Source organism: Panthera onca, chromosome A1 (assembly GCF_046562875.1).
Source record: "Panthera onca isolate mPanOnc1 chromosome A1, mPanOnc1 haplotype 2, whole genome shotgun sequence".
Lineage (NCBI taxonomy): Eukaryota > Metazoa > Chordata > Mammalia > Carnivora > Felidae > Panthera > Panthera onca.
In genome coordinates, this window is record NC_138339.1 from 66,382,739 (window position 1) to 66,395,840 (window position 13,102).

The following is a 13,102-nucleotide window of genomic DNA, read 5'->3' on the forward strand; positions in this document are numbered from 1 at the left end:
TAGATGGGATGAAGCCTAAGGGAAGAAGCCTTGGGTTCCCACTAGGGTGTGAGTCTGGCGCTACCTGTACTAGAGAGGCAGGCTCAGCTGGTAGGGTCCCTTCCAAGGCCAAGGTGATCTGGCCACCAGTTGTGGGCTTGGAGCAGCCTGGGGAGCAAGGCGGAATCTGCTGTTAGAAACATCTACCCACTGTCTTACCTGGACACCTGTTTCGTGCTCGGCCTAGGGCTGGTATGTTAGAGCCATCTCTCTGCCCTAGGAGCAGGAAATGTGGCTGGGTAGAGGTGAGACAGTGGTGATGCTGGGAGTTAGGCTGTGGCAGAGGTCAGTAGGGATCAGCCATGAGGGCATCAGGGAGGGTTCTCTGAAAATATTTGAGCCAGGCCTTAAAGGAGACTTATTCACCTGGGCACAGAGGGATTGGGGGAACATTCCATAGCATCCCATCTATGCAAAGACAAGGATGAGAGTCTGTTGACAAGTCTGTCCCAGACTTCATAAACCTGTTGCTGCACCATAGTCCATACACAATGCCCCCAGCCCCCCAAGGATGCTCTGTAACCACAGTAAGGGTTTGTTCTAGGCTAGGTACTAGTGCCACAGGGGCCACATGAGCTTTGCAATTGGACAGTTCTGGGTTCAAGTCTCATCAGGCCACTTTTCAAGCTAGCTTTGCATAGGCCCTTCTCTTGTCTAGAAAAATGGGTGTGATACCCATCACCTCATAGGGCAGCTATGAGAATCCATAAAAGTGGCCAGTCCCCTCTTTGAGCCCCTGGGTCACTGGCAGGACTCTTGCCTCCTAGGAGAGTGGGTGCTGGGTGCCAGGCTAATAGCTATCTCCAGAGCAGCCAGAAGGCTCTAAGTGCTGATTAAGCAGAAGGGGCCTCTGGTGGTGGCTCAGCTCTTGGTAGTAGGTGGGATGAGTGCTGCTGCTTCTTGAGGGAAACTGGAGAGGGCCTTGCCCAAGGTCTTCCAGCTGGTTAATGGCTGCTGCAGAATGGTGAGGAAGCCAGCTGAAAATGAAGCTGGATCCTACCCATAAGGTGTAAGGTTGGGGCCTAAGGTACATTTGCTCTGTTTTGGTGGGAGGGCAGTTCGGTGTCTGTGCAGAAGACAAAGCCCACCCTGAGCAGGTGTGCAAGGGTGAGTGCGTGCCAGGTGGACCAGTAGGTCCCTGGAGCACTCTGCCTGTAGGTAGGTCACAACCTCCCACCAGGGACCTCCCACAATCCCCCTTCCCTGGTAGGCACCCAGGGAACTTGGTGGCTACAGTTCACCTCATCAAAGCTCTTACCACAGTGAGTTCCTTAGCAGTGAAAACTCCCAGAATTCACTTCCCAACAAGCCTTTCTTAAGGTCACCTAACCACCCAGCTCTATGGTGGGAATTGGCGACCCAGATGTAGACAAGGCCCCCGCCAGTTTGGAGCTCTCTCTGGTAGGGAGATAGAAATGGGAACAGCTAAGACCTAGTGTGATCAGCACTGTGGCAGGGATGATTCTAGAGCTGGTGGGGCTGGGACTGCTGAGGAGCTGGGGGTCAACGCCCCTTTGGCCACAAAAATGTCAGAGTTAGTACCCTCCAGGATTCGGAGCCAGATATACCTGGGTGGAGGAGCCAGATGGATGGTCTAGGGCCTCTAGTGGTTTAGCATGGCTTGGGGTGGGTGCGGTGGGGTGAGTGATGAGTGTGTGATAAGTGAAAGAAGGGAGCAACTGGAGCCAAAGCACTACACTGGGCTTTGAAAGCCATGTAAAAGATGCCTCATCTAGAAGGCAGGGGAATCCCTGAAAGATTTTAACTGGTTTTGTCAGGGTGTCTGCTTAGCATGTACAAAGGCACCCCATGTTTACTTTGGGGAGCCTCCTGTCTCAGTCCATGTGGTTTAGATGGGGCTGGGTTTACACCCCCTGTGTACACCTAGAGTGTGGGACCCAGCTGTTAGAGATCTTTGGTTGCAAGCGACAGAACTGTTCTCCAACTAACTTAGAGTGTTAAAAAGGTTATGGAGGGGTGTGATAGGAAGAACCAGAACTGGGGCACCTCCAGGGTCTTAGTCACAGTCCCCATTCTCATCAGGATATGACCCCCAGAAGCAAGATGGCTACAGCCATGTTTGTGTCTGCATCACTGAGCCTGACTGCAAACCCAAGGAGCCCAAATGGCCCAGCTGGAAATCTGCCCACTGTTCACTGGGGGAGCAGGGCACTTGGGTTCACAAGCCCAGTATGATGGCACCCAGGGGGTGCAATGAGTCCCCCCCGCCCTGATGAAACAGGGTGCCTTGTAACCAAAGAAAAGGAAATGGATACTGGGTGGCTGAACACATATCCCTCCAACTGGATTGGTTCACTGAAGGATACTAAGCCAAAATGAATCCAAAAAGAGTCTTTTGGGGGGCTGGCTACAATTATTGGGAAAGAATTGAGGTTCTGTTTTCTGGGGTTGGGTGGCAGGATATAAACCTAGAGCTGGGGCAGGGAGGTCATCCTTGCCACCACATGGGAATTTTCAAGAATGATGCGAACGGAAGAAAGAGTGGAGAGAATAGATACATGTGTGATACCATTGTTGGGACACCTGGAACCAATTGTGATCGTAGCTAAAATCTACCTCTGGACTTCTCAGTTACATGAGTCAAACACTTCTGCGTCCAAGCCTGTTTGTTTTGGGATTCTGTCACTTGCAAACCAAAATGTCCCAGCTGGTATGGTGGTGGAGGGTTTTGTTTTTTGTTTTTTTAAGTTTAATTGTTTTTGAGAGAGAGAGAGAGAGAGAGAGAGAGAGAGCGCGCGCGCAGGGGAGGGGCAGAGAGAACGGGAGAGAATTCCAAGCAGGCTCTATGCTGTCAGTGTGGTGCCGGACACTGAGGTGACTCTCACTAGTGCTCACCTCTGTATCTTGGGTATGAGCAGGGTCCACGAAGCCCAAGGCTATGGATCCAGCACTGGGTCTCCTCCCCGTACCACTTCTTAGTAGAAGTGGTGATGTATGCTCACTGAAGACACACTGGGAGGGGCCATGAGTTGGGAGGGGCCATGCCTTGGTGAGCTGGAACAACATTGGGGTAACCTGCCTGCTCCAACTCTTGCCCGCTACATGTGTACTGTGCATTTCAGGATGTGGCCGGTGCCTGGACTTGTGTGTGCTTTCCGGGTTGAGCTGTATGTGTGTGTCAGCTGCTTGACTGAGCATCCTGTGTGCTCGGCCGATTGTGTACACCCGGTCTGCCTGCGTGCGCCCGTTCCGGACAGCCTGTTGCCAGGAGCGGTGCGGAGTGGCGCGTGCATTCCCTGTGCAGGGTGAACCCAGCGCCCCGCGTGTGAGTCTCCGCGCCTGAATCTCCGCGCGGCAGGTGGGTGCCAGGTCCTCCGCCTTCGGCTCCCAGGACAGCCTCCTCGCTGGCGAAAGGCTGGGGGTGGGGGCCCCCTGCCGGCTGCCGCGCGCGCGCGCGCGCACGCCGGGCTGGTACGCGCCGTGTACGCGCCCGTGCGCGCCCCGAGGCTCGAGCCCAGCGCTCGCAGCCGCCTTCGCTGCCACAGTCAGCTACCCGGGGCCGCCGTCGCCGCCTCCCCCAGGCCGGGGGCTCTGTCCGCGGGGCCGGCACCACTCGCCCCGAGCCAGGAGGACGAGCTCGAGGAGGATGTCTGGGCCCGTGAGTACCGCGGCGGCGGCGGCGGGCCGGGCGGGCCCGGAGCGCGGGCAGAAGATGGTCCCGGGCTGAGCCCCTCCCCGCGGGCAGCTCCGAGCTTTGGCCCCGGGTCGCGGCCTCGGACCCCCGCCCCGGCCAGCCCCTCCCCCAGCCTACTCCGGAGGGAGGAAGGGAGGGAGGGAGAGGGAGGGCGCCAGTGAGCGAGGGAGCCAAAGCCGGGCGCGAGCCGCCACCGGTTCGCTTGGAAACGGTTGCCACAGCAACGGGGTTGCGCTCCCAGGCAACGCGGCTGCGGGGCGGCGACGCCCCCTCCCGCCCCTCCCCCACCCCACGCGGGGCCGCAGCCCAGGGGCGCAGGGGGAGTGGGGGTGCAGGGACTCGCCCTCGAGCGGTGGGGGTAAAAACTTCACCCGTCTGGGTGTGCCTGCCTCCACAGCTCCTCGAAGATGGGGGTGGGGGGGTGAGCGGCCCCGTGGGCACGAGCTAGCTCCCACGTGGCTGCAGTCGTCGCAGCAGGGCTCTTGGGGTGGCTGCAAATGTGGGGGCGGCCCAGCCCCTGGGCCTGCCGCGGGAGGAGGAGGCTTGATGGCTGCGTCCGTCCGGCGTCTGTGTTCCGACACCCCCACCACCACTACCACCACTCGCCAGCAAAATGGTCTGACCCGAGTTGGGTGCCACAGAGGCGATGTTCCTTACCAGGGGAGAAGAAAGAAGCTTACGTCCCTCCTCCTCATGGCCAGGGCATATGCCAAACCGCGGCTAGGGCCGGTGATGGGTTTCTGCTCCACGTTCCAAGCCACCATTCTCCAGGGAGTGGTGGGAGCAGAGTGGGTAGAAGCAGAGGAAAAGGACATTGCTGACCCAGGGAAGCTGAAGCTCAGGCCAAATGGGAGCGCCCCAGCCCATTGTCTGGATCACAAGTGTCCCTTTCTTGTCTGAGCACAAAGCCCAGACTGTGCTGGGTGGCATGCAGGTTGGCCAGCAGGCAGGCCAGCGCCACATGGAGATGCGCTGTCCTCCAGGGGAGCTCCTCTGGGAGGAGAATGGCCTCTGAGTCAGAGGAAATGACCTCTGGCTCCTCTCCCAACCTCCCCCAGCCGACAGCGGCAGGGTGCTGGGTAGAGAAATGGTCCTCCTGCCAGCTCTCCCAGACCTGACTCAGCAGATGCCAGCCTCCAATCACAGACCTTGGACTCAACAGCCCAGTGACCACAACCACCATTGGGTTTCCTTTCCCATCCAGGGAAGTGTCCTGGGGCACCAGAGGTGACTGTTACCCCAGGCATTTGAGGCCTTGGCCTAAGATGTCCTTAGACGGGTGGTGCCCGAACTCAGTCCTCAGTCTTGATGCTGCAGGCAAGAGTGCCCTTGGAATTATTCACAGGCTCCTTTCATTCTGTTCCTGCTGTGTGTTGAGTGTTCTGCATTCATTATCTCCTAATCTTTACAATTGTGCAGGTAAGTTTATGATCCCCATTTTAAAGATGAAGACTCCAAGGTTCAGGGAGGTAACGTGATCTCCCCAAGGTCACACAACCAGTAAGTGGTGGAACTCAGTTTTCAGTGAAGGTTTCTCTCCTGGCACAGCAGCTCTCTGCCTGCCACACACCATCTATTGCGGAAAAGAACTGTAGGGCCTTCTAGAGGAGCATTCTTAACTTCCTTTCATATTCTTCCAGTGAGGAAATTCCCTATGTCTTTCAAGCCTTAGTACACTTTTCCTTCTTCCACCAAAATCAGCCAGATTCTTGCTCACCCAGATGTTCTATAGGACTGTGCTGCTGCTGGGCTGGCTCCCTTCCTCCATTTTCTCTCTCTGGGTGAAACTAAGGAGTGAGGGCTACCTCAGTTACCTGAGAACCCCCCAATGCCCTAATTCTTGGTTTTTGGGCTCTGTGGCCTGATCAGCTTGCAGCCCTAGCTGTGGTAGAATTCAGCAGAGATGGGCCCATCCATGTACTGCTGGCTACTGTGGGTGCTCATTTCTAGTTCAGCTGGTGGAAACCCTTGGGCCTCTAGGACCCAAGGAGCAATGGAATGAGTGAGGTGGGCCGGGGAGCTGCCCAGCTGCAGTCTATGTCACCATGTGAGAATGTGGACTTGGAATGACCAGATAATTTTTAAGATGAACCAAGAATCCAGACTTTTATGTAAAATCTCCTGGGTTTTAAATTTGGCAACTAATCAGGATATTTTTAAGAATTGATTGTGGGCCAACAAAACATGCCCATGAACTGTGTCCAGCCTGAGAGTCACGAGGCCATGACTTCTGTCCATGGTAAAGCGATGGTAGTTTCTGCTGGACCACTTCCAGGTTTGTGTAGATATAGTGCCATGGGCTGGTTTCCATATTTGAGCCTCTTGAGGCTGCGAAGTGTTGGCTTTTGGTTTGTCACATGCAGCTGTGTACACCAGTCTTGAAGTGTTTTCACTTCCTTCATCAGTTTTGCTCCACCGTTGGCAATCCTAGGCAGGTCTCATCATCCCTGTCTTACAGGCAAAGAAACTCCAGCTCAGACATGGGAACAGCTGGGATGGAGCCACACAGCCTAATCTGAACCCTAGCTCTCTCTTTAGTGCTCTGTGTGTTATGCCAGGCTGACTCTCTGAAGAGGGCATCTTCGTCTCCCCCCTCCCCCCCCCACCCCAGCCCCTGAGGTGTGGCCAACTCCCTTGGAGGGAGAGATGGGAGTACAGTAGACACTGAGCCACACAGGGCCCCTCTGCCCACAGCTGTCTGTGACCCCGGTCTGTTGTCCTGTTCACAGTTTCCAAGCCCTGGGTTCCTGGCCCAGTGCCAGGGTTGGGTCACAGAGGTGCTACCTGTAGCACCTCTAGTACCTGTAGTACCTTGGCCTAACTGGAAATGAGGCTCTGGTAAGCTCTACGCCTGGCCGACTATGGAGGCAATCCTCTCTCTGGCCTCAGTTTGTCTGTCTTGGTGTGGGAGGAGTGTAAAATTGTTACCAGTGCCTGCCTTCCTGCCAGGACAGTGGGCCTTGCAGTCACCTGGACTTCACGACCCCCTGGCTATGTGGGCCTGAGCTGGCCCAACTCCTTGTCTGTAGAATGGGGATGGCAGCAGCCACCTCCTGGGTGTGAGGTAATGAATGTGAAGAGGCCAGCAATGGGACTGGCATGTGCTGGATATGCAGGACAGGTTAGCCATCCTCACTCTACACACCACATTCTCCCACTGCTGTCCCCTGGTCTGAGTCTTTGTCCCTTCGCTTGACTGGTGGCTCTGAGTACCTTATGACCCAAAAACCCTGCCATCTGGGATTCCCTCTGTCCATTCCAGAGCCCCTCGCATATGCCTCCATTTTCTTTTATTCACATGGATGATGGGTCCTCATCTCACTTGTAAACCACCCTGCGAAGGTCGAGAGCTGGGTGATGGCTTCTCTCTCACTGACTTTTTGGCGAATGGCTGACATTTCCCAGGAGTGAATTGGATGCAGACCCAGCTCTTTTTTTTTAAGATTTTATTTATTTATTTATTTATTTATTTATTTATTTGGTGGGGGGTGGGGCCAGAGGGAAAGGGAGAGAGAGGAGCTGGAGCAGGCTCCATGCCCAGTGTAGAGCCTGACATGGGGCTTGATCTCATGATGGTGAGGTCATGACCTCAACCAAAATCGGGGGTCAGACACTCAACCGACTGGTCATCCAGGTGCCCCTAGATCCATTCTTGAAGTGTTTCCTGTCCTGTGGCTATAAGACCAAACAGGGAACTAGGCATTTCCAGTCACTCCTACCAAGTGGTTTTGGAGCTGCTGTGTGCCAGATGACAAGACAGATGCAACCTCTGGAGTCGCACACAGGCAACCGCAGCACACTTTGACATCCCTGGATTTTTCCAACCCTGGGGAGTAAGGCCACCTGGAGCTGACTTGTCCAGCAAAGTGACAGTGAGGCCATGAAGCTGAGTAGTAAGTGTGGGGGCAAGAACTTCGGGGAAAGAAAGCACGACTTAGCAGTGCAGGATGGAAACACAGGCTGGTTGCAGAGGGAAGGGCACTGAGAGGTGAGGCTGAAGATGCCTTGGCAGGAGTTCATCCCAGAGGCCATGATCTAGGTCAGTTCTCCAAGTGTGCTCTCTGGACCACATCATCAGCATCTGCTGGGAATTTGTTAGAAATGCAAACTCTCGGGTCCAACCCCAGACCTACTGAAGCAAACACTGGGAGCAGAGCCCAGCACTCTGTTTTAACAAGCCCTCCCCATAGCTCTGACGCTGATTCAAGTTTAAGAGGCACGCATCTACACTGTCTTAAAGAGCTAGGCTGCTTCCTGAAGGGGTGGGAGTTGCCAGAGGATTCAGGCAGGAAAGGGCCTGGGGGAAACAACAATGTGGAAAGTGGGTAGGCTGAACAGGAGCATAGCATGGAAGTACAGAGGGCGGTGGCAAGCATGGTGACAGGGGCCCAGGTGAGAGATGATGGGGGCCTGGCGAAGGTAGTGGCAGGGGGACCAAAGGAAGTAGACAGATGAAGGCACAGTGCACTGAGGGTAAAAACAGGATTTAGTGGCTGGAGCAAATGGTGGGCCCTTTACTGAGATAAAAGATCTAGTAGATTTTAAGGGTCTAAGATTACTGGGGTTCTTCATGCAGAGGAGCAATGTGGTAGATGCCCACAGCAGTGCACCAGGCACTAGAATAAGAAATCTGTGTGACCTTGGGTATCATTTGATTTCTTTGAGCCAAGTGCTCTCATCTGTCAAATGGGAGGAATGCTAACCTAGTTTGTAGGATGACTGAGAATGATTTGTGACATCCAGCCCTCAGGCAGGGAGCACCTAAAGGACATGCACATCTCTGCATCCCCAGCTCTGAAGCTGCCATCATCAGCACTAATGTGTGTTGGGCATCTCCAAACCCTTTGCATGGACTAGCTCAGTTTTCACCATGGTCACTGATGGGGAAACTGGCATTACAGAGGTTAAGAAATTCACCCCCTGGGGTCTTGTTTGTGTCCCCCTGCTGTACCCCAGTGAGCGTGTGGCCTAAGAAAACATACAAAACAATACACTCACAAACACTGTAAATAAATCAAGATGGAATCCTAAAAAAAAAATGTTCAAATAACCTGCAAGAAGGTAAGAAAGGAGAAAGAAGAAACAAATCATAAAATGGCAGACTTAAGGGGGTAGGCACAACCCCTAGCACACAGCTGGAGTTGGATAAGTGCGGTATTTGCTCTGGAGAGTCTGGAGGGGATGGAGAGGGTGCGTGACTGTGAGTAAGAGGTGGCAGGCAGGATCTGCACTGAAGGGCTCCCCAGACACAGGCAGGAGCCTACACAGAAGTACGAAGGGGTAAAGGGACAGCTCTTTGAGGAAGATTGGAGAAGCCTGGTCTGTCAGGAAGAGCATCTGGAAAGGTCTCTTGACATTTATGTGTTGAGCACCTACTGTGGATTAGATGAAATGTACTAAGCAACTCCCTGTGGGCCAGACACAGGCCGGAGGGAGGCCTCTGGCAGGACCCATGCCCTCTGGGCCTGCCAGAGTACCACTGAGTGAAGTAGTAGCCTAAGAGGGAGTGTTTAGCATCAAACCCATGCCCACTCAAACTGGGCACTGGAACCAGCATGACAGAGAGCGGCCTAATCCATAAAATATGGCAGTGATTCCTGCCTCCTTGCTGAGGGGCCACATTGGCACCCAGAGAGTCTTGGTTGTGGCCTGCCTCTGTCCACCTTAATGCCCAGTCAGCTGAGCTGGGCCCCTCAGGGCAGAGTCTCTGTTCTTTGTTCCTTGTTAACCTTGGAGCTGCCATCCCATTTCTCTACTCTATAGCGTTTTCCTACTCTTGAGCTGAGGCATGGTGGCCAGAAGCCCCAGGGCTTTGGTGCGAAGGAACAGAAAGGTATGTTTTGGCTACAAGCTGGCCAGTCAGCTCAGTGTCCCCATGGCTGCCAAGTCTTCATGTGCCAAGTGCTCACATGCACTGGGCTCTTCATTTATGTCTCAGTGGTCTTGTAATGGAAAGTATTTTGACTGACTCTCGATTCAGACTCAGGCTAAATCCTTACTCCTCCCCTTATCAGCTGTATGACCTGGGGCAAATCATTTCTCTGGCCCTGTTTCCTCATCTATCAAATGGGCCCCCACTGAGAAGGAGGTATTACATATCATGTGAGATTCCAAATGGAAAGGGCCTAGAACAAGGCCTGACATGCAGTAGACAGTCCTTGGCAGGTATTTCTATTTCTAATTCAGCTAAACTCCTTCACCTCCAGTCCCAGAAGTACCTTTTCTGATCTGGAGCTATTCCTGCTCTGCAGGCCAAGGGGCCCCCTAGTTAGTGCCAGCTTCCTCAGAGCATTCCTGAAAATTCCTGTGGGCTCAGGAAAAGGAGAACAACAGATTTAATTAACTCCCAGTGACTGGCAGCATCGTGTTTTTATCTGGGCTGCGTCGCCATGGCAGCCTCATGGCAGGGTTGTGGAGGGGGCGGGTGGAGCTATTGTTCTTGCCATTGTCTGTTCTGGAACACAGGCCCAGGAGAAAGGGACTGGCACGGGGACCAAGTGGCACATGGCATAAGGCAGCCAGAGAATCAGACAGGATCCATCTGGGAGAAGTGTGGGGTGGCCCATGGCCTGGCTTCCCCCCAGCTTGCTGCCAGAACAGTCTGAGACAGCTTGATGTGGACCTCCTGCTTGGAGCTCAGGCCCACCACGGCCCCCAGAGCTAAATGTGTGTGTGTGCCTTGGATATGTTGAGGATGGGGGGCTGTCCATGGGGCTCCTGGAAGAGGGGCCCACAAAGTAGCTCAAGCAGCAGCACTCTCCCACCCCTGGCTAGGGTTTTGTGGCCAGGCTTGGGTTCAAATTAAGGCACTGCCATCTGCCCTCTACACAGCTAATTGCCACCTCCCCATCCCCTCCGTCTGCAAAATAGGAATAACTGCAGTTACCCTAAAGGGTTATATGTGAAAACCCTGGGTATAAGGCATTCAAGAAGGGCACCCTTCTGTTCTGCGGGGGTGGTGAACAATCGCCTGCTACCCGTCACTCCACAGTCAGGGCTCCATCCTACATACCTCAGGATGCAAGGTTCCTCTCTAAACCCTGGCTGTAGAGAGGAAGAAGGAGGCAGAACTAGAGGCGCCCATGGGCCAGGTGATACACGTGCAAACGAGCTACTTTTCCTACCCTCTGCAGAAACGTAAAGGAATTGATAAGGCTTACTGGTGCTAGGAGGGTAGGGCCAATGAGGCTGCGAATTGGTAGGAGGCTGGGGAAACAGAGCTGGGATCTGACAGGCGGAGGCGCCTAGAGGAAAGGAAAAAAGGGAACAGCCCACGCCCGGACGTGCAGACAAAAGCAGGCCAGTGGCACGCAGTAACAGCCGGAACGACCCCTCCTGAGCCTCTTCTACAAGAGCGGCGACGACCAGGAGGCCCGCAGTGCGGACCTAGATGTTCCATGCTTTGCGCGGCCATGGGTAGGAGCGGGTACAAGGCCTAGAGCGGCGGATGCCTAGGGCTAAAGCTGGGCGTCGGTGGGCTGCTTGTGGGGCTATAGGAGGTGGGCCACCCTTTCCCCGCCGCAAAGCAACCGCGCAGAAACTCCTCTTCAGCGCCCTGAGGGTCTGTCCACGGGCCTCTGAAACCCTTTCCGAGCTGGGGTACCCCGTGGGGTAGCGAACCTCCCTTGAGTACAGAGGCTGAGACTGGCCTTCGCGCGCCCTCTGCTGGCCTGCCTGGAGTCCCCTCGGCTCAGCTGCGGCGGCGGCCGGGTCTCAGATCCGGGAAAGCCCTACCGGGGAAACCTCGAGGTATGACGTCATCCCCATGGTGACGTCACCGCCCCGGGGGGGAGTGCTGGGGTTCCCGCAGAGGAGGCTTCCCCAGAACTGCGCAGGGCACGGGCGCAGGCAGGGAAGTCGTCGGGGCTGCAACGCGCCTTCACCTCGCCCTGTGTCTGTTCTACAGGTCCCGCGCGGCCCCGGGTGAGGCCCACCCGCGCTCCCACCGGCGCCATGGGAAGGAGCGGGCGCCGCTGCTCTTGCCCCCCGCCGGCGCGCGCACGACTTGAGCCCCGCCGCGAGCAGCCCCCGGCCGCAGGTCCCCGAGTGACGCTGGCGGCGCCTGGGAGCGTGGCGCGGGCCCGGGGCCACGTAGAGGAACCCAGTGTCCAGTGAAGCAGCCGAGGACCCGCCGCCCCGCCGCCGCCATGGTTATGTCCCAGGGCACCTACACGTTCCTCACGTGCTTCGCCGGTTTCTGGCTCATCTGGGGTCTCATCGTCCTACTCTGCTGCTTCTGCAGCTTCCTGCGCCGCCGCCTCAAACGGCGCCAGGAGGAACGACTACGTGAGCAGAACCTCCGCGCCCTCGAGCTGGAGCCCCTCGAGCTCGAGGGCAGCCTGGCCGGAAGCCCCCCAGGCCTAGCGCCGCCACCACCACCGCAGCGCGGCCGCCTCGAGGCGCCGGCGCACGCGCATCAGCACGTGCACGTCCACCCGCTGCTGCACCACGGGCCGGCGCAGCCACACGCACACCCGCACGCACACCACCACGCGCTTCCTCATCCGCCGCCCCCGCACCTCTCAGTGCCGCCGCGGCCTTGGAGTTATCCGCGTCAAGGTAAGCCCAGACCTCTGCCGTGGGCAACGAGGGCCACAGAGAGGTGGGCGGGATCACTACTAACAGGGAGCCTTCCATGGGACAGCCTCCCAGAGAATCTAGGAGGTAGCGGGCTGAGCCTGGGGTTGGCAGCTGGCCGGAGGCCAGGGACGGGTGGCCTCACCCTCGGAACATTTCCCACTCCGCAGCGGAATCGGACATGTCCAAGCCACCGTGCTATGAAGAGGCGGTGCTGATGGCCGAGCCGCCGCCGCCCTACAGTGAGGTGCTCACGGACACGCGCGGCCTCTACCGCAAGATCGTCACACCCTTTCTGAGCCGCCGCGACAGCTCGGAGAAACAGGAGCAGCCGCCGCCCAGCTACAAGCCGCTCTTCCTGGACCGGGGCTACACGTCAGCGCTGCACCTGCCCAGCGCTCCGCGGCCTGCGGCCCCCTGCCCTGCGCTCTGTCTGCAGGCGGACCGTGGCCGCCGGGTCTTCCCCAGCTGGACCGACTCGGAACTCAGCAGCCGCGAGCCGCTGGAGCACGGAGCTTGGCGCCTGCCGGTCTCCATCCCCTTGTTCGGGAGGACTACAGCCGTATAGAGGGGCGTCCGGCGTTCCGGGCCTCACCCGCGAACTCGTGGCCTGACTGCGGGGCTTTTTAAACGCTTCCCTTGGACTGCGGGGAGGGGTGGGGAGGGAGGGATTTCTTACCCCGTTTGTTACATTTTGAGGATAATAAAGGTGTGTGATCCGGTTTGGTACAAGCGGAGGGGGCACCCACTGCTTGCGCCCAAGGTTTTGGTAGCCAGGCGTGCCTGGGCCTTGGCGACCCAGAACCTGAACGCGTCTTCTGGCTAAAACCT

The 13,102-nt window shown here is 56.6% G+C and overlaps 1 protein-coding gene across 2 annotated transcripts; it reads left to right on the forward strand.

Moving 5' to 3' along the window:
* Positions 1-2,758: 2,758 nt before the first annotated feature.
* Positions 2,759-12,986, forward strand: PRR7 (proline rich 7, synaptic). Of its 2 annotated transcripts, none has more exons than XM_060635189.3 (3): positions 2,759-3,658; positions 11,601-12,253; positions 12,442-12,986. In XM_060635189.3, exons 2-3 carry the CDS (start codon positions 11,842-11,844, stop codon positions 12,837-12,839), a joined length of 810 nt encoding a protein of 269 aa, XP_060491172.1. In that variant the 5' UTR covers positions 2,759-3,658; positions 11,601-11,841; the 3' UTR covers positions 12,840-12,986. The 2 variants fall into 2 exon arrangements, with proteins under 2 accessions (XP_060491172.1, XP_078303500.1); XM_078447374.2 differs by lacking the exon at positions 2,759-3,658 and adding an exon at positions 3,665-11,110.
* The last annotated feature ends 116 nt before the right edge of the window (positions 12,987-13,102 follow it).

What these genes read in the sequence shown, in the direction of transcription:
- PRR7 (XM_060635189.3), top strand. Translation starts at nt 11,842, where the DNA reads ATGGTTATGTCCCAGGGCACCTACACGTTCCTCACGTGCTTCGCCGGT. An exon ending in TTGGAGTTATCCGCGTCAAG is followed by an intron (nt 12,254 to 12,441) that starts GTAAGCCCAGAC and finishes CCCACTCCGCAG; the next exon opens with CGGAATCGGACATGTCCAAG.